The sequence below is a fragment of the Pinus tabuliformis genome, chromosome 2_1, assembly GCF_031772625.1.
Source record: "Pinus tabuliformis cultivar Carrire ecotype Pingquan chromosome 2_1, CPIR1, whole genome shotgun sequence".
In the NCBI taxonomy this organism is placed as follows: domain Eukaryota; kingdom Viridiplantae; phylum Streptophyta; class Pinopsida; order Pinales; family Pinaceae; genus Pinus; species Pinus tabuliformis.
This window is the reverse complement of record NC_142299.1, coordinates 489471467-489495924: the sequence shown is the minus strand read 5'-3', so window position 1 is coordinate 489495924 and position 24458 is coordinate 489471467. Positions and strand designations below refer to the sequence as shown.

General features: G+C 38.3%; 1 protein-coding gene and 1 pseudogene across 1 annotated transcript; one reads left to right on the top strand and one right to left on the bottom strand.

The window, feature by feature from the left end:
- Positions 1-352: 352 nt before the first annotated feature.
- On the bottom strand, positions 353-3804 carry LOC149201052 (uncharacterized). The gene is made up of 3 exons (XM_089401182.1): positions 3592-3804; positions 3290-3500; positions 353-3159 (listed from the first exon to the last, which is right to left on the bottom strand). Exons 1-3 carry the CDS (start codon positions 3802-3804, stop codon positions 353-355), a joined length of 3231 nt encoding a protein of 1076 aa, XP_089257308.1.
- Positions 3805-3885: 81 nt separating this feature from the next.
- Positions 3886-12675, top strand: LOC149201051 (putative serine/threonine-protein kinase WNK11 pseudogene; annotated as a pseudogene).
- Positions 12676-24458: the final 11783 nt, after the last annotated feature.

The following is a 24458-nucleotide window of genomic DNA, read 5'->3' as shown; positions in this document are numbered from 1 at the left end:
CAGTTTCTGTTGCCAACAACAGAGAATATTGCATCACGAGTGGTTCATTCACTCCATAGACTGGGCAATCCAGAAGCCCTTTCACAAGCTGATGTCTCTTATCAACTGGAATTTTGAAGGCAGGCTTTGCAAGATATGCAATAAGTATCTTGTACAATCCCATCCCCAATATCCCCTCCCCCGGCGTCAGCTTTTCCAAAGGCATATTCTCTGGAGCAGAGATCTCTATTCTGCTCACCGCTTGTGATAGATTTCTAACTCCAAGATTATTATAAATTGAAAACAACACATCCAAAGGTATTTCAGGATCAGAGGGATTCGGGTGCCATGTAAAATTTAATCTTGCTGAATATTATTTGAACAATTCTTTCAGCTGCAAGTCATCAGCTACAAATGCTTTGTCTTTGATACAAACATGAATATCTCCATTATCTGTGCATACTGGGACTTTGCAGAGACCGTCGGTTTTAAGATATTGCTTTATACGAGAGGAGGAAGATGACCAGTTTTGTACAATATGTTTCCAGACCAAACAACATTCTGATTCCAATATACGAGGACTGGAATTCCCTGCCCATTCCCGCCATAGGGAGCAGTAGCTTTCCATTCGTGGATGGCTAGGTACACCTAGAGATTTGGAGAAGAATTCAAGTAGCAATGGCTCATCATACCAGCCTTCCAATACCTTTAGCCTTGATTTGAATATGCCATCCACATCATGGACGACACATGAACTTGCATCATGCCAATCATCATTTGGAATCCAAATTTTTAACACCGTGCTCCCATTAGGCTTCCATTTTGAAGACTGCAGATATTTATATAGCCTTTTTATCGCTTTAAAATCTTGATGCGTTTGAATATGATGATCAACAATTATGTCACATCCTTTTCCATGCTCAGTGACCACTCCCACCTTTTTAAGAGCGTCCTTGAATTCATAAATATTTTTTCCATAGTAGTCCTCATCAATAAAGGGAATATCATCATCTTGAAGGGGAGAAGATTTTCCCTTGGGATCAAATAAGAAAGACCTGGCTGGAGATTCAAAGCCTCTCGATGTTGCTAGCCATTTGCCTTCCGAAATACTACGTCGAAAAGCATAAGGCAATTTGCGTTTTGTTTTCAGATATTGGATCCACTCTAACAGAAGAAATGCATTCTCCTTTGTCAAAGCTTGGGAAACAGCAGGACGCTGAGAATTCGGAGGAAATAGCTCTGGAATATCTACAACTTCAAGGTCTCTTTTGAAAAATGGAACCAAATCATTACCTGAAGACATCGAACCTCCTGCACAACGTGGGGGCATAATGGAATCTTCAGAAACCAAATCATTTCCTGAATCCATCAAAGCTGCTGCACAAGGTGGTAGTTTAAGGTAATCTTCAGAAAGTGTTTCACAGTGCCAAGTCCAGGGATTCTTTCCCATTAACTTGGCCCAGTTACCCATTGATTCAGGCAGGAGAACCTGTCGAGAGAGTCGTTCCCTGATTATATGCCCTTGTTTAGCTACTAGGGGAATTTTGAGGCAAAGACTGGCAAGCTGTTTGCCCGAGATGTAGCTATTTGCATTGGAATAGTGCAAAAAATGTGCGGTGGTGATAGCAAGCTGACTGTCTTTCAATTTTGTTACTACATCCAGTAGGTGCTTAGCAAACTTCAAGATAGAAAGTTCTGTAATTTCAGGATGCACTTTCAACCACTCACACAGTTTCTCACCTTGCTTAGAATCCAGATTTATGATTGCTTTCTGAGTAGATTCGGGCATGGAGTAATATTCGACCGAACACCCGAGTTCTCCAGACCATTTTGTAAGCCACGATATGTGCGATTCCTTCGACGAGAGATAAATTCTGGTTTTGACTACAGCATCTAATACACTCGCCAAATCTGTTTTGTTGGAGGAACTTACATACTTCAACAAAGGAGCTTCTTGCAAGTGACTTGAAAGTCCCTCCCAATTTTCAGCAATAAAACAAAGAAGTTCAACATACAAATCTTCAGGAAGGCCTTCCAACCAACCAGACGACCGAATACAGGGTGCATACCAATCATAAGACACGTGAACTACACCCAACAACTTTAAACTATTATAAAACTCTTCTTTATCAAGGGAAGGATGGACAATATGCACATTACGAAAAAACAGATGGGCTTGTTCGCTTTGCTGACAATCTTCACTTGCTCTCTCCAGAATGCGTTTAAACGCCGGGAGTATTGTCCGAGCTTTTCTTGGTTTACATAAAATTTTACCCCCAAAGTTGACGTCGCATAATATCACATCCTCTGTTTTCAATTGTGCCAAAATGACATCTCTAACTTGTGTTAGCTGTGGATAACAAGGAGCATCACATGGAAGGTAACCAAAAAACCGAATTTTTGAAGATAATGGTGAATTAGTACTTATCAGAGTACGAAATGCTGAACAAAATGCTAACGGGATACAGTGAAGGATTCCCTGGTTCCATTTATTACTGAAAATGATGCTCTCTCTTGATGAAACCAGTAAAAACTCTGCTTGTATTATAAAAGGAAATCCAGTGACCATTTCTGTGGGAAGAAAAGCATAGATACCCGCAGCTACCATATTTCCACATTTAAAGCGTTCGCCCATTGGAAAAGCTAATGTAACAGCCCATTTTTCAACATCTTTCCTCTGTTCAACCCTATACTCATTTTCCACTGGAGACCGTTGCCTCCACATGTAATAACTGCATTGTCTCGTCGAAAATTGATCTTCTTCTGCTACCAAATGCAGAACGAAGGATTCGGTGTCATTGGTCCCAGACCTTCGAATGTCATTTTCTCGAAAAACAGAGATTTTATAGGTTCTGTTAAGATCACTGTGTTTCAGCTCACGAACTGAGAGCTTCTTTATTTTAGACATAAACAAAAGAACTTCAGGATGAATACTCGAGAGCTGCTGCTTTACAGCTTCAACCTTCTCGGGACGTAGGGGTAGAACAATAACAGTATTGGGAAGGCGGCATCCATAAATTTCTTCGAGTTGTGTAATGCACGGCTTATCTTCTATCCATTCGGGGATAATATATCCAATATTAACATCAGAGGGAGGGATTTCATTGAACCTTATTTTATATTCATTGCTCAAAATGCAAGGCTGACTTGTGACCAAGAAAACGCTCTTAAATCCAACACCTAAAATGAGAACAATAATTTTCATTTCAAAAGAGATAAAAACATGCAATCATATAATTGAACTAAATTCTAATTTGGAGAAAAAGGCAGCTGTCTAGATCAGAGTGACTGAAACACTCATATTTGATACCTTTTTCTCCAATATAACCACCTTCCCTGTTATTCGTCTTGGTTGATCGTGCAACGCCGCATATAGAATCAATATTATGTTTCTGAAATCCAATCTCATTGCTAAAAACCAGCAAGGTCGCAGGAGCGCCTGTGCCAGCTACATCTTCCGTTGTAATGACGAACTCCAACGAAGGTTCGACATCTGGTGCATAGTCATTATCCTCCGCATTCTGCACCCAAATAAAAACACTAAACTTACCAAGAAAACGGAGAAAACATACCAGATTAATAATGACTAAAAATCTGAAAATCATTAATTACCTGGATGAGCTCCATAAGAAAATGCACATCCTTGGTGTACAATTCAGCTGATAATTGTTTCACTGCTTTATGTAAATCCGCTGCAAGTGGGTTTTCCTTCGCCCCAATACCGAACTTGTCTTTCCTGATCTTTTCAATGTGTTTCTTGGGGGTCGCCATAAATATCTCAAATTCAATTCCACTGGAAAAATCCTCAGGAACACTGAAGTTCATTTCCAGTACAGTAAATAATGACTTTCTCTGTAAAACAGCCAGACTAACCCTTGTAGGAATTTCAGCTAAACGTAATAACGTATGCAAGATGGCAGAAATGGAAGAAACTTACAGATGAACGAAGCCATCTGTCAAGTCAATTCGTGCACTTATTACAAACGGCGAGAAATACAAACAGCTTTATCACGAAAAGCCGAATTATCGTACGTAATCGGAATAGATCGGATTTTCTAAGATGTACCCACACCGACTTAATCAACGTTCAATGAATACATTGTTTTAAAATAATTTCTTGGTTGAGGAAAAATAAATAAATAAATAAATCTGTAACCAATATATCGGTATTATCTAAAAAATATATATATAACCAATGTATCCCTATTATCTATTTATTAATGTGTGGGTAGTATATGTAACTCGTTAGATTTTGTACTAATTAATGTGTAGGTAGTATATGTAACTCGTTAGATTTTGTATTAGTTAAATTAGTAGTATATAAGGGTGGTTATTATTGGAGAATCTAATTCTACTTGGTATATATTAAAATTGTTTATCTATCAAAGTGTTCTAGTTTAATTTCATTGAGTCCAATTTAATTTTTTTTTCAGTGCAATCAATATATCAAAATGGTTTCTCTCCAAGTGTTCTAATTTAATTTATTTTATTTAGTCTAATTTAATTCCATTTAAGTGGAATCAATATATCAAAATTGTTTATCTATCCAACTCTTCTAGTTTAATTTCATTAAGTTCAATTTAATTCCGTTTCAGTGCAATCAATTTCACTTAGTCCAATTCTGAAATAATCTTACCTTTTAGAATAAATCCGATTTTCTCAAATGTACCTACGGGTATTTATTAAGCTTAATAAACGTTCAATGAATACAACAGATATTTGTAATTGGTTTAGAGCCAAATTTATCTGAATATCAACGAGTTGCTTATGATTGGTTTTGAAAACAAGATAGGTTAAATATTTAATAATAATAGTAAATTATTGTCTTAAAAATTTATTAATTTTTTTATTGGTTAAATAGTTTTTGATAATTATTTTTATCTATATTAAAAATTGTTGGTCAAAAACGTAAATTAAATCATGTACAATTGTTTATGTTTTAAAGGACCTAATTTTTATTAGGCTTATACGAAGAGTTCCTTTTTAGCGAAGTTGAAATGAAATTTTTAATTTTATTTGATCACCAATAAGGGAATTCTAAATCTTTTCAGTTTGTCAAATGAAAATTTGAAGGACTTTTTTCACTTTTTATGTTTTTCATTTTAAGTTTTACCTAAATTTGTGAGTGTAGATTTCCCTTTACCTTGAAATTATCTTTTAACTAATCTTGCATCTAAACTTTCTTTGACTTTCTTGTTTTTTCATAAATTAGAATATGTGTTTTGAGATATCATACAACTATATTTTTAAAATTCTACAAGGTTTTTTAGCTTTTAGGGTTAATAGTTTTGATAATTTACTTAAATTTTAACATATGAAAAAAGCTAAAAATAGCCACATGGTTCAGATGATGAGGATCCTCAATTAACATTAGATAAAAAGTTAGAAAGTAATAATACATTGAAGAAATATGATTATTAAAAGTAAGACATCCCTCCTAATCAATAATAGATATTGATATGATTAGATAAGAAGTTAGAAAGTAATAACACATTGCAGAAAAATGACTATTAAAAGTAAGACATCTCTCCTAATCAATAATAGATATTGATATGATGAGGAAAGAAGTTGGAAAATAACAATATATTGATTAAATAAAGCATTTAGCATCAATGTTTTAAAACTCCAACTCCGACTCCGACTCGACTAAGGGTCGACTAGATCAACTCGGCCTATTTGATTTCAATGACTCGGTCGTTGTAAAAAATACATTAAATATTATTTTTTATTAAAAAAAAAACATAATTTTAAAGATTTTCGTTCGTGTTTACAGACACAAAGCTTTAGAATATAGATAAAAGACAACATATGATCAAAGTAGGCTCATGAATATATCCATTATATCAAAATGGCACCCAATGCACTGTTCAATGCATACATGAATGAGGATATAGAGATCGAAACAAAAACACATAACCAAGGAGGCTAGAAATGGGCTCTACAACAAAATTAAACTCTGAAACATCACTAGCCATCAGTGACCAGTACTACTGGCTACTGCTAGAGGAGCCAACATCATCTGGCTCAACCTCTAAATCTGAGTCACACAAGGAAAACCATGGTTCCTCCTCATCATCATCTCCAACTACAATTATAGAAGTGGTAGCACTAGTAGGATGTGTAGTAGTTGCACGCTGAGATAGACGAGATATGAGCTTCCGTCGTGGCTGAGCAAAGGAAGTGCCTGCAACTAGAGGACTTGGGGCTGGGCCTAAGGCTGGTACAAGTGGATCTACATTCAACTGAACATTTTGTTCAAGTGATGCCACCATCTGTAAATCCAAATCAAGATCCTCATCAGAACCAAACTCTGTTGGATGACTCTCGACTACCCAATCTGATGTTGGATCAATATCTTCCAACACAATGGGATCTGAATCAGGGCTTTTGTTCAACAATTGGTTGCGTTTGAGACAGAGGTTGTACTGGACATAGACTAGACCATTTAATCATTTTTTTTCTAAACAGTTTCTCTTCTTCGTGTGAACCCTCTCAAAGAAAGACCAATTGCGCTCACACCCAATAGCACTGCAAGTTTGACTCAAAATATGAATTGCAAACTTCTGTAATTGAGGACAATGGCTACCAAAAGCCTCCCACCATTATGCTGCAAAAAACATAGTAGTGTAATGAGTTAGCTCAACAAATTATATCCAACTTTAAAATTATAAACAATTTAACAAAATAAGTAATAAGAATTTGAAAATTGAAATTTTTGTTTACCTCGCTCATGTGCTTCCCTTGCAATCTTTGCTAGGTTCTTCCCAAGGGTACCTGTGGCTTTGTTGAAGGTTGTGATATGTCAGCGTATCTCCAAATGATCACCCTCCAATGGGATCATGCGATCAATGCAGTCAATCAATCCATCTCTAACCTCCCCACTCAAAGCTCCTATCGCCTGAGCTTTATAATGATACCGTGGGTTCAAAAAATACCCAGCTACATGTATAGGGCGATGGAGTTGATTGTTCCATATTTCATCAATGATTGCCCAAATGGGCCCATACTTAGCCACTTTATCCTTGTTTTCCCTCTTTATTTGCTCATCTTCTTGATCAATAGCCTCATAAATGAAGCCCATAGCCAATTTTTCCCCATCCACCAACCGCAACACCTTAACCAGTGACTCAACAAACTTCACAATCTTTGCTTCCTTTCTCCAAAATATTTTTTCATTAACTTTCTTCTTTGCCTTCCTATTTGAGAGACCACTCGCTTTAATTCCATTCATCACTGGAAAATATCTTTTGCAAGTTTCTATGTTGTGAAAGCATAGATTGCAATGTCAAAAAATGAGCAGCAAATCTAGTGATGGCAAGCCTAATAATATCTCTTCCACTTGTGTGTCTCCTCATAAGGCTCAAAATCCATGAATGATTGTAGATTAGTTTTGTTATGCTTTTGGCATGATCTACAGTGTTTTTGACCCAATCTGATTTGCCAGTATCCTCAAGCATGAGGTCAATGCAATGTGCAGAACATGCAGTCCAAAAGATGGTTTTGTTTTTTTCCTCTAACAGTCTACTAGCAAGAACATAGTTAGAGGCATTATCTGTGATGACTTGAACAACATTAGCCACCCCCACCTCCTCAACAACCTCATCCAATAACTGAAACAACAATTATCCATCTTTCACCCTATCAGATGCATCAACTGATTTTAGAAACATGGTTCCTTGTGGGCAGAAGATAAGAAATTTTATGATGGTACAGTTACTTTGATCAGTGCATCCATATGACATGATGGTACATCATGTTCTTGCCCATGAGTCTTTGAAATCTTTCAAATACTCATTAATGGAGGAAATTTCTTTCTGCAAACGATACCCCCTTATCTCATGCGTAGTAGGTCCTTTGAAGCCTTTTCTAGCAGCAAATATGGCATCAAACATAGACTCATAATATGGTGAACGGGAAGCATTGAAGGGGATATCAGCATCATACCACCATCTACATATGTAATCACAAACAGTCTCCATCAATTCTTTCTTCCAATGGTCATCTAAAGTGGGCTGCAAAGTTCTACTAGCTTCAGGACCGTGTGCATCTGATGGAGAGGAGGGTGTGACAATGAAATAACTTTTGATATTCATATTACCCTTATTTTTCATTTTACCCTTACCCTTTTCTTGAATAAACTCCAAAGAGGGAGGAAGATATCAGAAGGGGTTGGATGCATCAGTACAAGGGATAGAAGAAGAACCCTCAAAATCAAAATGGGAGTTGGCAGCCATCATTTTTTGTATACTCCTCTTCCTCCCAATTTCAGCCTCTATTTCTTTTTTACTTGTCTTTTCTTCTTTAAACTTCTCAAAGCTAGTTAACAACTCCTTCCTAATTTCCCCAATTTGTGGTGACTCACATGGAGTAATTTGGCCTCTAATCCCTGCCAAGTGTTGTTTCCGCCTATTAATGCCCTCAGGACCATCCTTAATTTTTCTATGGCAAAATTTGCAATGCATTTGACTGTCAACCATTTCAACATATGCCCAAGCACCATCTTTCACTCTAGGTGCCATTTTTTGACTTGGAAATGAAAGGAAAAAATCTGAAAATGAAATAATAAAAGCATTGCTTCAATGTTCATTTCTTTCACAAAAAACACTCTTTTCAATTTCCAGATTTGCACAAAATAATAAGTAAGAAAAAACAGAGTTTTAGAAGTGAAAAAAAAATACCTCTAGGCATAAACTGCCTCCTCAAAGTTGCTCCGACAAACCAACTTCTCAATGCTGCTCCAATTGCTGCGCAAGAAGCTCCTCACTCCTGCTCCAATGCTTGCCCAAGACTCGAGACTGTTGGTCCAAAAACAAACTCCACAACTCTTCACCAACTCCTCACAAATTCTCACTCAAATGTAATGAGATGGCTGTGAGGAAATGAAAGGGGTTTGGTAGGTTTTATAGGGTTTGGGAGAGGGAAATGGAACCCAAAGAACCCAAAGGCACATTAGAATGGGCTTTGGGGTCCCCAAAAACCCAAGTTGGAAAAAAAAAATGCGCTTTACGACCGCTCCCACCAAGATGGTCGAGTTGGCTCGAACTCGGCCAAGCCGGCTCGGTAACAACATCGACTTGACCGTCTCGGTAACACCCTCGCCGACCAAACCGAGCTGGCTACCAAGTCGACCCGGTCATGCAACGACTCGGTTTGACTCGACCATTTCAGAGTCGATTCGGCGGATTTTTAAAACAATGTTTAGCATACCTCAATCCATACATTAGTTACTCAATCTTTCTTTTGATGGTAATATGAATATGTATTTCATGCTTTCTTTTTTCTTGTACATTGATAAATTCACTTAGAAATATTTTTGCGAGTTTAATATTTTTGAATGTTTATGATCAAATGATGAGGCATCATGCTCTACAAACATTCAGAGTAGAAAAACATGTTAGATGTAATTAGGTCCCCCTATTCAACTACTTCTGTATCAATTTTAGATATCTCTATTAAAGGAAAAGGAAAAAGACTATATAGAAATATATGAAGAGTGCATTGAATCTTCAATCTGAGTATTTGTTATAAAAAATGTTTCAAGCAAAATATAATCGCATGTCTTTTCTAATTTATGGATTTCTGTGTGTAAATATCATATTACCTACAATAGATATTTAATTGTCATCCCAAAAGGAAGAGTTTGAATAAAGCAAGTAAACAATCAAGCGTTCAAAACATCTTTTGAGTTTTCATTTCCGGATACCACAACGTGAAAATTAGTTTACTCTCATGTAGAAAAATATCACCGGTAAAAATTTGTTCCAACTGTTGTAGTAGGAGAAGCATTTGCAATAATTAGCCATGTTGGGGCTTGCAATCACATAAATGTGAATGCTTGAAACTACACCGAATCTTTCATTTTCCACACTGTAAACAAAAGTCAAAACCTAGAGACTTTTTTACACCAAACAGAGTTGGAAATATGGTTAATATGGTTAAAAGTAATACGATACCTTGATCGAATATTAAGTTGACGAACAAACACATTCCTACGTAATGAAAAATTTTCACATTTGCTTCCATGAATACCACCTTTCTGGTTGCTCGTTGTCTGTACGTGGTGGAGAACCGACATTGATACAATTACCATTATGAAACGAATAATCTATATGATGTCGAGTTGACGTTTAATAAACAAATTAATTGATGTCATTGGCTTTGCTTGAAAAGATAGGTATCATAGAGGTATAATAAATTTTGACAGGTGAAATATGAAATTAGAGGTCATTTCGACTATTTGCGGATCTAAAACACGCGTCAAACCTGATTTGGAAAATTTTCTCTTACCTGTCAAATACGTCATACGTCCCACATGACGTCAAATTCCAGCCCTGATTGACACAGTTTCTAAAAGGAGAGCGTACTACATTTATGACAGTGCATGAATGGTCTTCGCCCTTTGCGAATTGCGGTCATTTGCAATAGTGATAGAGGGTTGTTCGACGTTGTAAACTATTATTTAGTCGAAGCTCCAATTCCGCCAATTCGTCCGAGTTCCAATTCCAGTAATTCTCATAAGTCAGCATCACACTTTTACATATTCTCATAAGTCAGCATCACACTTTTACATAGATTGCCAGCGAGCATTACATCCGAGAGCGGACCGGAGTTTTTTCAACGGCTATAAATATTACATATTTAGGCAATCTCCAGTCAATTCTGCTTAAAGGCATTGGATTGATTAGCACTTCCGGAATTTGACAGGTTGCAAATAGAGAAATGGCTTCGCTCTAAGATGTGACGTAGTTTATATTAATAAAATAAAATACTTATTTCAAAATAATATAATAAAATATCATTTAGTTTATATGTTTTTGAACACGTTTGAATTGAAATAATATTAATATTTCTAGATAATAGGTTTGCACAATATTTATTTATGGAGTAAGTTAAATTTATAACCGTCTCTTTTTATTTATCTAACCTACCATTTAACTTTTTATGTAACTTGTATATTTATCAAATACTTTTCAATTAATTGATTTGCACGAAATATAATTCTCTTTTATAATTACAAGTGTAAACATATTGGACTTTATCAAAAATTTTCAGTTTTACCAAATCACGATTTTCCATAAATAAGTTTTAATATAAAAAGTTAAAGTATTTAATGATATATTATATATAATTATGCCTATAAAAGTTAAAGTATTAGATGATATATTATATATAATTATGCCCTAAGGCATTCTCTTTTGAAATCAATTGCTCCAACTGGCACAATGTACATGTACGGATTTGCACCCTCCAACTAAATGTTAGATGATTAAAGTTTTGTTCACCGTTAGATTAATACTTAGTAGTTGAGACAATTACGGCAAAAACTGTATAACTCCCTTCCTCCCTCAGGCGCAGGGGCAAATCCATAACGGCAGAGAGTGGCTCTTGTTAGCTTTCATTGCTTTGATATGAAAGTTTAGAGGCTATGTATACAAGCTGCTAAAGCTGGTCTGTCAAGAGTTAACCCCTTTCAACTTCGAGTGGCCGGAGAATTCAAATATCTACATAAACGAAGGGCACTTGCTGCAGGTGTTGTACTACGCCATTGTCTTCGTCTACCATTACACACAGCCTCAGTTCCTTATGGAAGACTCTGACCTCTATTAAGTTTGGACCCATTTGATTTCTCACTAGGTTGCCCAGTGAGAGCTGAACAAGAGGCCTGTGCAATTTGCGAAGAAATTGCCCTTGTATTTTCTTTTTACTATGGGGAATCTACCAGTTCTAAGAGCTCTTAAGAAACTCTGAGAAGGCCATCAACCTGGTGTTGATGAAGCAGAGTCTGCTCAACATAAATCTCAGGAAAGATCTAATGCTCTTGTTTGAGACAATCTTCGTGCTTTAGCAAGGAGAATTCTGCACCTCGGGGACCCTGAGGCAGTACCGCCAGAAGCACAGGCATGTCTCCATGAAGGCGGTGAAGAATTGGGCGCGTCAGATATTGGAAGGATTGCATTATCTTCATAATCATAACCCTCACATAATTCATAGAGATCTGAATTGTAGCAATATATTCGTGAATGGAAATAGTGGTGTTCTGAAGATCGGGGACCTGGGTTTTGCTGCTATCCTGACAAATGATCGTGTTGCACACACTATCATTGGTACACCTGAATTCATGGCTCCAGAATTATATGAAGACGTTTATGATGAACATGTAGATGTTTATTCCTTTGGCATGTGCTTACTGGAGATGGTTACTCTGGAGATTCCTTACAGCGAGTGTCGTAATGTTGCTCACATTTATAAGAAGGTGAGTTCTGGTATAAAGGTTGCATCATTGCAAATGGTTACCGATTTAGAGACGAGGCAATTTATTGAAAAATGCCTGGCACCAGCGTTGGTGAGGCCTTCTGCTGTAGAGATTCTTATGGACCCTTTTTTTAGAGGACTCCAAGTGAGCAACTAGTACATGTACATGCTATAGGCTATACTCTCTATTGCAATGAACTTGTATAAGGATATTTTGTGTTTTGGGGTGTTTTAGAACCTACTTGGGTGTTTGATTGAGAAGTATAGGACATTTGTTTGAGCCTATATGTTTATTTTCAACGTCACCAGTTATTTTGAGAATTGAGACAGGGGTTTCTGTCAGGATTTGTAGAAAATGTTGTTAAAGATGATGATGAAAAAGCTAGGAGTAACAGATATTTTGTGTATGATGGGGTTTTGAGTAATTATTTGTATTTCTCTTAATTCTGGAAATATGATAGATGCAGTCTGATAGACAGTTATACAAGTGCTTGAGAAGATTGGAATTGATGCAAATCACAGTGGATACCCTCAAAGTATGCTTTTTCAGTCATTTGAAAAATGTGCTCCATGGCAGAGTTGAACACAATTCCCTGTTTTATGTAAAATAGGGATGGGAGGAGTTCTTCCAAATGTGATGTGAGGTTACACACCATTTTTCCAGCTTGTTCAATATCCAACATGTTCAATGGTTTATTCCATCCAGGCAACTGAGATTGGGAAATAAGTTAACTGGTTGCAGAAGCACACTTTAAAGGAAATTTGGTCAGTGTTGAGCAGTGTTCCTGTCTTCAACACACCTTCCTCAACGATGCTTCGGAGCTTGGTCACACTAGACAAATGCATGCTCTCTAACATTGGAAATCCCCCTGAATCTCCAGAGCTGCCTATTCCCAAGTCTCTCATGTTGGAGTAATTCCTTAGTTTTAGAAATTTCAAAGTGGACAACCTCTCCAATGGAGGAAGCTCCTTCACATAGCGACTGGAAATATGATAGATGTAGTCTGATAGACAGTTATACAAGTACTTGAGAAGATTGGAATTGATGCAAATCACAGTGGATACCCTCAAAGTATGCTTTTTCATTCATTTGAAAAATGTGCTCCATGGCAGAGTTGAACACAGTTCCCTGTTTTATGTAAAATAGGGATGGGAGGAGTTCTTCCAAATGTGATGTGAGGTTACACACCGTTTTTCCATCTTGTTCAATATCCAACATGTTCAATGGTTTATTCCATCCAAGCAATTGAGATTGGGAAATAAGTTAACTGGTTGCAGAAGCACACTTTAAAGGAAATTTGGTCAGTGTTGAGCAGTGTTCCTGTCTTCAACACACCTTCCTCAGTGATGCTTCAGAGCTTGGTCACACTAGACAAATGCATGGTCTCTAACATCGGAAATCCCCCTGAATCTCCAGAGCTGCCTATTCCCAAGTCTCTCATGTTGGAGTAATATTCTTCTCAGGTAATATTTCACATTCTCCAGCATATAATACTAATTAATGTGTGTTTGGGTTTTACCACAAGGACAAGACTTATTCTTCTCAGGTAACATTTCACATTCTCCAGCATATAATACTAATTAAGTGTTTGGGTTTTACCACAGGGACAAGACTTATTCTTCTCAGGTAACATTGGATACCACAAGGACAAGACTTATTCTTCTCAGGTAACATTTCACATTCTCCAGCATATAATACGAATTAATGTGTGTTTGGGTTTTACCACAGGGACAAGACTTATTGGAAATTACTTGAAGTTTTCAAATTCTTTATAAAAAATAGATCCATTTAGGTAAAGGATGTTTTCTAACTGTTTTTTTGAATGCACACCTTCCATCATGTATGCTCCAGCTTCTTCACTCCATTTTGACTCTTGAGCTAGATGAAGCTCCAAAAAAGAATATATCCTCACACCATTCCTTCACAATGCACTCACAATACTGGGAAACATTGATGGAGATGGCAACTTTTACCATAGCCTCATCATCTACCAGAGCAGTCAAAGCTTCAACTTCTCGACATTGCTGAAGCAAGAAATCAAGATACTATGCCAAAATTGGAGTCACAACAGATCTGATGAACTTAAAGCGTAGAGAAGCATCTGGAAAAATAAGACAACGATTTACCACAACCCATGTAATCACAATTTGTGAAACAAATTCTTCAATACTCCAAAGAGTTTCATGAAGATATAATTTATTTTTAACTACCTTAGATTTCCCACAAAATAGTCCTCATAATTAAATTGATATGGAAAAATACGACAACGATTTACCACAACCCATGTAATCGCAATTTGTGGACCCAATTCTTCAATACCCAAAAGAGTTTCATGAAGATATGATTTTTAAGAACCCTCATAATTAAATTGACCAAGTTGATGTGCTTTGCGGAGCAAAAGGATTGATTGTAGAGTAAAAAAGGCTAAAAATCTCTCATTGTATTATTCCTTCACATTTCCATGCATTGCAAATAGTGGGTTTTAGAGTTTTGGGGTTCCACCTTGATAATTAACTACAACATTTGTTTCCATAGAAGGTGGCCATCCAAGAGATGTTAAGAGTGTGTGATAATCTACAATAAAAATAAGCCTAAGGACAACTACTACATGATCTACCCTAACATCAACAACTATTACAAGGCGACTATAATTCCTTAGTTTTAGAAATTTCAAAGTGGACAACCTCTCCAATGGAGGAAGCTCCTTCACATAGCGACTGCCATCCAATTCTAACCTTTCCAGCTGTTGAAAATCACACATCCTTTTGGGCAATTTCACTCCAATGTAATCATCCAATACAAGACTCTACATCTTCTGCATCTCTTCTAGTGTCTGTATCCAGACAAATGACATGGAAACTTTAGCAGAGTTTTGGATTTCCTTAGTTTCATTGCATTGCTTGATGATGCCAAATCGACTTAAGTTGGAGATCACATTTACACTGACTGAAGTGTATGATATGCAAACCCAGATGGGGTAGTGTTTCTTCCTCTGCAAGTATCTTTGATCCTGAAGGCCTCTACTATTGTTGATCTTGATAGGTTAAACAAATACATGTAGCATTTACACAAAATTAGAAATAAAGATATCTTTTCACAATACAAATTCATTAAAAGTACTTTAACTCAATTTAATTATGAATAACAGAAATTACAAATTATTGACTAATGGAAAGACCATAATCCTAGAATTTACAGATTATTATACTTCAATTAAATATTACATTTTGAAATTTCTAACTATCATCTAAATTTCCTTGAATAATGTGTGGAGGTGCATTTTCATGTTATTTTCCTCCCAAGTTATTTGTTCCCACCAATTTTTATAACCGTATATTACTAAATGATCTAACTTTTCCATCCCTTTGGGCAATTTCCTTAAGCTGAAACACTTATGTATCTTCAAAACATGGAGTTTGATAAGTGTTCCTGTCTTTTAATGCGTGTTTGGGTTTTACCACAGGGACAAGACTTATTCTTCTCAGGTAACATTGGACAAGACTTATTGGAAATTGCTTGAAGTTTTCAAATTCTTTATAAAAAACAAAGCCATTTAGGTCAAGGATGTTTTCTAACTATTTTTCTGAATGCACACCTTCCATCATGTATGTTCTAGCTTCTTCCCTCCATTTTGACTCTTGGGCTAGCTGAAGCTCCAAAAAAGAATATATCCTCACACCATTCCTTCACAATGCACTCACAATACTGGGCAACATTGATGGAGATGGCAACTTTTACCATAGCCTCATCATCTACCAGAGCAGTCAAAGCTTCAACTTCTCGACATCGCTGAAGCAAGAAATCAAGATACTATGCCAAAATTGGAGTCACAACAGATCTGATGAACTTAAAGCCTAGAGAAGCATCTGGAAAAATAAGACAACGATTTACCATAGCCCATGTAATCACAATTTGTGAAACAAATTCTTCAATACTCCAAAGAGTTTCATGAAGATATAATTTATTTTTAATTGCCTTAGATTTCCCACAAAAGAGTCCTCATAATTAAACTGATCTGGCAAAATACGACAATGATTTACCACAACCCATGTAATCGCAATTTGTGAACCCAATTCTTCAATACTCCAAAGAGTTTCATGAAGATATAATTTTTAAGAGTCCTCATAATTAAATTGATCAAGTTGATGTGCTTTGTGGTGCAAAAGGACTGATTGTAGAGTAAAAAAGGCTAAAAATCTCTCATTGTATTATTCCTTCACATTTCCATGCATTGCAAATAGTGGGTTTTAGAGTTTTGGGGTTCCAACTTGATCATTAACTACAAAATTTGTTTCTGTAGAAGGTGGCCATCCAAGAGATGTCAAGAGTGTGCAATAATATACAATAAAAATAAAAATAATCCTGAGGACAACTACTACATGATCTACCCTAAGATCAACAACTATTACAAAGTGACTATAATTCCTTAGTTTTAGAAATTTCAAAGTGGACAACCTCTCCAATGGAGGAAGCTCCTTCACATAGCGACTGCCATCCAATTCTAACCTTTCCAGCTATTGAAAGTCACACATCCTTTTGGGAAATTTCACTCCAATGTAATCATCCAATACAAGACTTTGCATCTTCTACATCTCTTCCAGTGTCTGTATCCAGACAAATGACATGGCAGCTTTAGCAGAGTTTTGGATTTCCTTAGTTTCATTGCATTGCTTGATGATGCCAAATCGACTTAAGTTGGAGATCACATTTACACTGACTGAAGTGTATGATATGCAAACCCAGATGGGGTAGTGTTTTTGCCTCTGCAAGTATCTTTGATCCTGAAGGCCTCTACTACTATTGATCTTGATAGGTTAAACAAATACATGTAGTATTTACACAAAATTGAAAATAAAGATATATTTTCACAATACAAATTCATTAAAAATACTTTAACTCAATTTAATTATGAATAACAGAAATTACAAATTATTGACTAATGGAAAGACCATAATCCTAGAATTTACAGATTATTATACTTCAATTAAATATTACATTTTGAAATTTCTAACTATCATCTAAATTTCCTTGAATAATGTGTGGAGGTGCATTTTCATGTTATTGTCCTCCCAAGTTATTTGTTCCCACCAATGTTTATCACCATATATTATTAAATGATCTAACTTTTCCATCCCTTTGGGCAATTTCCTCAAGCCGAAACACTTCTGTATCTTCAAAACACAGAGTTTGAGCAGTGTTCCTATCTTCAACACACCTTCCTCAGAGATGCTTCAGAGCTTGGTCACACTAGACAAATGCATGGTCTCTAACATCGGAAATCCCCCTGAATCTCCAGAGCTGCCTATTTCCAAGTCTCTCATGTTGGAGTAATTCCTTAGTTTTAGAAATTTCAAAGTGGACAACCTCTCCAATGGAGGAAGCTCCTTCACATAGCGACTGCCATCCAATTCTAACCTTTCCAGCTGTTGAAAGCCACACATCCATTTGGGCAATTTCACTCCAATGTAATCATCCAATACAAGACTCTGCAACTTCTTCATCTTCCACATCTCATCAGGAAGATTGTACTTAAGATAACTCCTGTTTATGTGATGCAAATATAAATGCTTCATTTCTGGCCAATTTCCCGTTATGATTGCTAGTGCATCAAATTTTGAAAATGAGACTAAACAGAGCTCTATAAGATTTGTGAGATCCTTCAGAGCCACAACATTTGTGGGATCATTCAAATCTTTTTCCATACCCATACTCAAATGTAGTATTTTCAACGAAGTGAGTTTAGACATCTCACTTGGCAATGATGTTAAGACTTTGCAGTCTGAAAGATCCAAGAATTGAAGCCTAGAAAGACTGCATATAGCTGGAGGCAATTCCTTGATGTTAGTAGAACTCAATGTGAGAAATTCAAGCAATGTGAGTTGAGTGACCAATGTTGGCAGTGACTCTATTTGGGTATGGGAGAGATCAAGAACCCTCAAAGCATTGAGCTTGATTAGAAAGTTCTCTGGAATAGGATAAATTAATGGATTTTTAGATAAGATTAAACTCACTAGCTTGGGGCACATGAAATCTTCTGGCAGTTTTTCAATTTGATAGCTGAACAGTGATATTCTTTCACAAAGACAGTGTAGCATGTTGATCATTCTCATTATGCAGAAATCCTGCAATCGTGTTTCTTCTCTTTACAGGCTCTCTTAGGCTCCCACTAGGATCAGATTTCATCCCTAGCTATCACTACCCAGTCATATAATTTATGCTTAATTCACCTTCAAGCACATTGAGAAACAAACCAAAGTTGAATATAAAAGGAACATTGTTTGTCTTTGGAAGAAATTGATACAATTCTAATTGGTATCGATACCCTGATTTTGAGCTTGTTTGTGACTGCATGGTTTTATGCTGCTTGTATGTGCTTGGAATTTAAGATCTTTGATTGCATGGATGATGATGGGAGTAAGTTATTCTTGGCTTGCTTTCTAAATATATTTTTTTGTTGGAATTCATAATACATACTCCATTATTATGAATCCATTAGTTTTATTTGTTATTATTTATGACTTGTGATCATCACTAACATTGTTTTATGTAATAGATGTAGATCTTAATGTTATGCAAAGACTAAGAATGCTAAATATAAATATAATGATGCTGATGATGAAAAATAATACACAATAGAACGACCCCATAAAATAAAGCTATTAGCTCACCATAGTAATCTGACAGGGTATAACAGTCCTTGTGGTAAGCAAGAAATAGACAAAGACCGGGGGTTGTGAAAAGAAATGCTCAAATACAGGTTGGCCATAGAATGAGTAGCTCACATCATATAAATACCAGTGGTGGCCCTGATAGACCTCCAATATCTTCATATTGCAAGGGATATCGAGACAGTGTAAGCAAACTAGGGTGTAAAAGCTAAATTGAAAATGAATTTGTGGATTATAAGTTTATGGATAATCCACTGTCGAAAGAACATTCATTTCCTTTTAGGTATTATGTAACCTATAGTTTTTCTCTATTTTGAAAAATACTATTGATTCACAATCTTAAATACTATTGATCCACAATCTTTTTTTTTTAAATCTTAATGGGGCAAAACTTATGTACCATCTAGCTATGTTGGATAGAGCTTGTAGTAGGGAAATATGCATTGCCTATTTGGAGCTATTTGTAATATAGAGAAATGTTTTTAAACATGCTTTTGTGTATTTGTACAGCAGAAACCAAATTTCCCAGGTGATGCATATGTTAAATTGAAGTTCAAAGCAGCAAAAGGCAACTTCAGAAAGGATATCAATGAATAGAAAATGGTTTGTAGTCTGTTGGAATGTATTTTTATTTTAAAATTTGTTTCTGCAATAGCAGTAAATTATGAAGTGGATGTTAGCTCATGAACTTGGTAACTAATGGAATAATGATGCTTTTGCAGCCCAGAAGCAGTGTATAGTTCAAGTAATGAAATTGCAAGACCTGCCTAAATAGGGCCTGAACTGTTTCATGGTAGGCCAATGTCACAACATCATCGTCAGTGGATGAATAACAGGATATAGTGACACTATATTGAAAGGTAAAGTAGTCAAGAGGCAGCTCCATGAGGTGTGAAAAGTTCTGATGAGGAGGAAGTAAAGTCCTAGTGTGAAAACCTCTGATGAGGAGGAAGTGACTAGCCTGTGTGTTGGCCTGATTTGCATTATAGGTAACTTGATGTCAATACATTTGATCACCTTCTTGATAGATTTTTGTTGCATCATGAAATCATTACAATACAAGGAATTGACCATCTGAAATATGATAACTGCTATAAGGGTGGCACAAATCCCTGGAATAGTTTCATGAGCAAAATTTCCATACATGGCTATAGACTTCTGTATCGACCTCATATAAAAACAATACAAGTACTCAAAACCGAGTGAAGCTCTTAGCAAGGAAGATGATCCGGATTTAAACAGGAACGCAATAAAATACAGAGATAACGATAAAGACAGATATGCAGCGGAAATAATACCTCATTTCATTACTTTAAAATACTGAAATATTCTTACAAACAGAAATGGAAATAAACCAGCAAGGGCGATGGTAGCTTATCTCTGAGAAGAGATGTGGTGGCTACATGCCTCTGAACTGTCTTACAATGACGCTCGAAGGCCTATTTATTGTTGAGAAACAATGGAAAACCCTTCACATTCCAAAACCTAACCCTAGAAGATGAAACGCCAAATTGTGGGCCCCGTTTTTGGGTAAGTTGGTACATCAACTTCCCGGGGTCGCGAATTGGTCGTACTATCTCCATTTGACGTGCATGATAGCCCGTTGGAAAGATCTCTCTGAGGACTACGACGGAAAAGACGATTTTTATCAAAAAAATTGTTGCGGTAGATTTCCCAAAAAACGTCGTTTAGGGCCTCAAAACGGCTCTCGAAGTTTAGGACCTGAAAAACTGCTAAAAATAGTAAACTGTGCTATAATTAAGGAAAATGAAAAAAACTGTAAGGAGCACTAGAGGGGATCCAAGTGGAATTAGCGTGTGGCCACCAATATCCACCTGGATCATTCCTCCCCCCTTAGGAAGCAATGGTCCCCATTGCGTTGAGTTCCTCCATGAGATGAGGGAACTTCTGCTGCACTTGGTCCCTGGTGAGCCACTTGCCCTGGTGAAGGAGTTGTCCTTCTTTGACAACTCGATACAGTTGGATATTCTGTTGGCGAGTGTGCTTGATCTGTGTGTCCATGATCCGATCAATTGCAACTTGTTCCATGCAAGCTGGATTTAACTCTGTGGGTGTGAGTTGTTCTGCAATGTCAGACGTGTTTAGTAATGGTGGAAAGTATGGCCGAAGGCGGTCGACATTGAACACCGGGTGCAGGCCAAGGAATGGGGGAATGTTGAGCTCAAATGCATTGTCTCCCACAGCCTTGGTAATGGTGTAAGGGCCATATCAGAGTGGTCTGAGTTTCCGATAGGCTCCGGTAAGGCGTTCCTTTTGCAAATGCAACCAGACTTTGTCTCCCACTTGAAACTTGTGTGGCACCCGATGTTGATCATGTCGCTGCTTGTACTTGGCATTTGATTTCTCCAGAATGTCATGGACGTGCTGGCGAATATGTTGGATGTGCTCAATGAATTTGTTTGCCTTATCTGTTTCGGACTGGACATGAGCAGAATCTGCGTGAGTAGCTGCAAATGGCATGGCCACATCGATGGGACATAGTGGCTGGACTCCCAATCCCACCTGGAAAGGGCTGTGGCCAGTCGAGCTATGGAGAGCCCGGTTGTAGTTGTGATGAACATAGGGGAGGCTCTCGTCCCATGTGCGTGGATGCTTAGAGTTGTACATGCGCAGAATGTGTACGATCATCCTGTTGACGACCTCAGTCTGGCCATCAGTTTGAGAATGGAAGGTTGTGGACTTAGTGAGTTTGGTGTCCAGCATCAACCAGAGGCTAGACCAAAATGTACTGAGGAACCTGCTGTCCCGATCTGAAATGATAGACTGTGGGATCCCAAAGTGTACCCATACTCGTTCAAAGAAGAGTTTAGCAGTGGCTTCTACTGTGATATTCTTCTTGCAGGCTGCCATAATGGCCATCTTCGAGAACCTGTCGACAACCACAAAAACACAGTCATTTCCATGCCTAGTGGAAGGGAGGCCTGACATGTAATCCATGGAGATGGATTCCCAAGGTCGACTAGGGGTAGGCAGCGGGGTATAGAGGCCTTGCTTCTTGATGGTCAGTTTGGCAATGGCGCAAGCAGTGCATGATCTGATGTACTTCCCGACATCCTATCGAAGATTCGGCCAATAGAAATATTTCTGCAGTACTGCCACCGTTTTTTCGACCCCAAAATGCCCAACGGACCGACTGTAGTGTGCTTCCCAGATCATCTTGGCACGCTCGCTTGAAGGAACACAAAGGTGACCCAGGTGGCATAACAGGTCCTCCTGGAGGTGAAAATATGGAACATGCTGACCCTCCAAGAGTGTCTAGTATGTGTGGCCAAATTCCAGGTCGCTTTTGTAGAGAAGTGGCCAATCAGAAGTCTCGTGCCCACAAGAGTTGAGCATGGTGGTTAACGCCATGATCGGTGGTCGACTGAGGCAATCTGCAACATTATTGGTGCTGCCCTTCTTATACTTGATATTCAAATGGAACTGTTGCAGGTATGTGGACCACTTCTGATGGCGATCATTCTGCAATTTCCCTTGGGTCTGTATGAACTACAGGGGTCGGTGGTCTGTGTGGATGACCGTTTCCTTCCCCAAAATGTAATGCTTCCATTGTCGGCAGGCCTGCACAATGGAATACATCTCTTTGTCATAAGTGGGATACTTCCAGACTGTGTCTGAAAGTGTTTCACTGTGATATGCCACTGGATGCCCGTGTTGAGTAAGGACTGCCCCAATAGCATATTCAGAGGCATCTGTCTCGACCTCAAATGGTTGTTGCAAGTCTGGTAATGCAAGAACTGGTGCTGTGCAGAGTCAATCTTTCAACTCTGTGAATGCCTTCTGTTGAGATTCAGACCAAAAAACTTTTGCTTTCGCTCCTCCCTTGGTGACCTGACTCAAGGGCCAAGTGATATGAGAAAATCCCAACACGAACCTGCGGTAGAAGTTGGCAAGGCCTAGAAAGCTGTGAAGCTCTGTCAGAGTGGTTGGAGATGGCCAATCCCTAATGACTTGGATCTTGGTTGGATCGACACGCACCCCCCGTTCATCAATAATGTATCCCAGATATTGAACCTGGGTCATGCCAAAAGTGCATTTCTCCAAATTGACACATAACTTGTGTTGTCGCAGTGTTTGGAGAACCTGTCGGATGTGGTGGAGGTGCTCTTCCCAAGTCTTGCTAAAGATCAAGATGTCATCCAAGTATACCACTACAAATGAGTTGGTAAATGGCCATAAGATGTCGTCCATTAGCCTCATGAAGGTTGCAGGAGCATTCGTCAATCTGAAAGGCATAACCAACCATTCGAAAAGGCCCTCTTTGGCTTTGAAGGCAGTCTTCCACACATCGGAGGGTTCGATTGGTACCTGGTGATATCCTGACTTCAAATCAATCTTGCTGAAATATTTTGCCCCCTTTAGTTGGTCTAGGAGGTCATCAATCCGTGGGATTGGGTACCTATTACGGACAGTGAACTTGTTCAGTGCCCGATAGTCAATACAGAGCCTCCAAGTCCCATCCTTCTTTTGTACCAGCACGATTGGGCTCCCACAGGGCGATGAACTCGGACGGATGTGACCTTTTTGCAGCGGCTCCTGAATCTCCCTCTTGATTTCATCGTTCTCCACAAAAGAGCGCCGATAGATTGGTCCATTGGGCAGCGGCAAACCTGGGATCAGATCAATGGAGTGCTTGACCTAACAGTGCAGAGGAACCCCTGCGGGGGAGGTGAAGATGTCCTCATACTCCTCCACTACCTTGTCCATCTGTAGTTGTCGTGCGGAGGGGCCCTGTCTGCAAGGTCGTGGCCACCGTCTTCTTCTTTTCTTGAGGGCGTATCATCAGGAAAACAAACTTCCCGGTTTTGGAAATGAGCTTACTGCATTGTTTTGCAGTAACCAAAGAGATGGCAGTAGGCGGTGCTACCTCTGGTATCCTGTACAACTTATTTCCCAAAGTAGCAATAACAGCACGGGGCCTTGACTCATACACAACATGTCACTTCCACAAGTATGGTTGTCCTAATAACACATCACAAAATTCGAGGGGAGCAATGTCACACAATACCTCATCCGTGAAGGGCTTGATGTTGTATGGAAGGCGACACTGTTGGCTCACGCGAAGATCCCGTCCTAGGTGCAGCCACCCAATGGTGTATGGTTGTGGATGTGCTGTGGTCGGTAAGCCCAACCGTTTCACGACCTCTGCCAAAATGAGGTTCTTTTGGCTCCCGTTGTCGACAATGAACTGTAGCGGGGAGCCCTTTACCCACATCTGGAGTGGAAGAGACGCTCCTCCTCCTCTGGATCTTCAGGTTCCTCCTTCTGGATCTTCGTGGTGGCAACGGTGGTGTTGGGCTCCGCATCGATAATCTGCTTCCCTTTGTCATTCCCCATATCGGGTTCTGACTCAGAGTCAGAACATGCATCTGATTCTGAAACCTTTAGCTCGGCCACCAGTGACTGCTTGGCCCGACACTCACTTGTGTTGTGAGTGGAGCTCTTATGGAACTCACACCACTTTCCGGTGTCCTTTTTCGGCTTCGCGGCGCTGTTCTTTGGTTGCAGCTTTGGCGGGTTGTCTTGGGCCGCCTCGC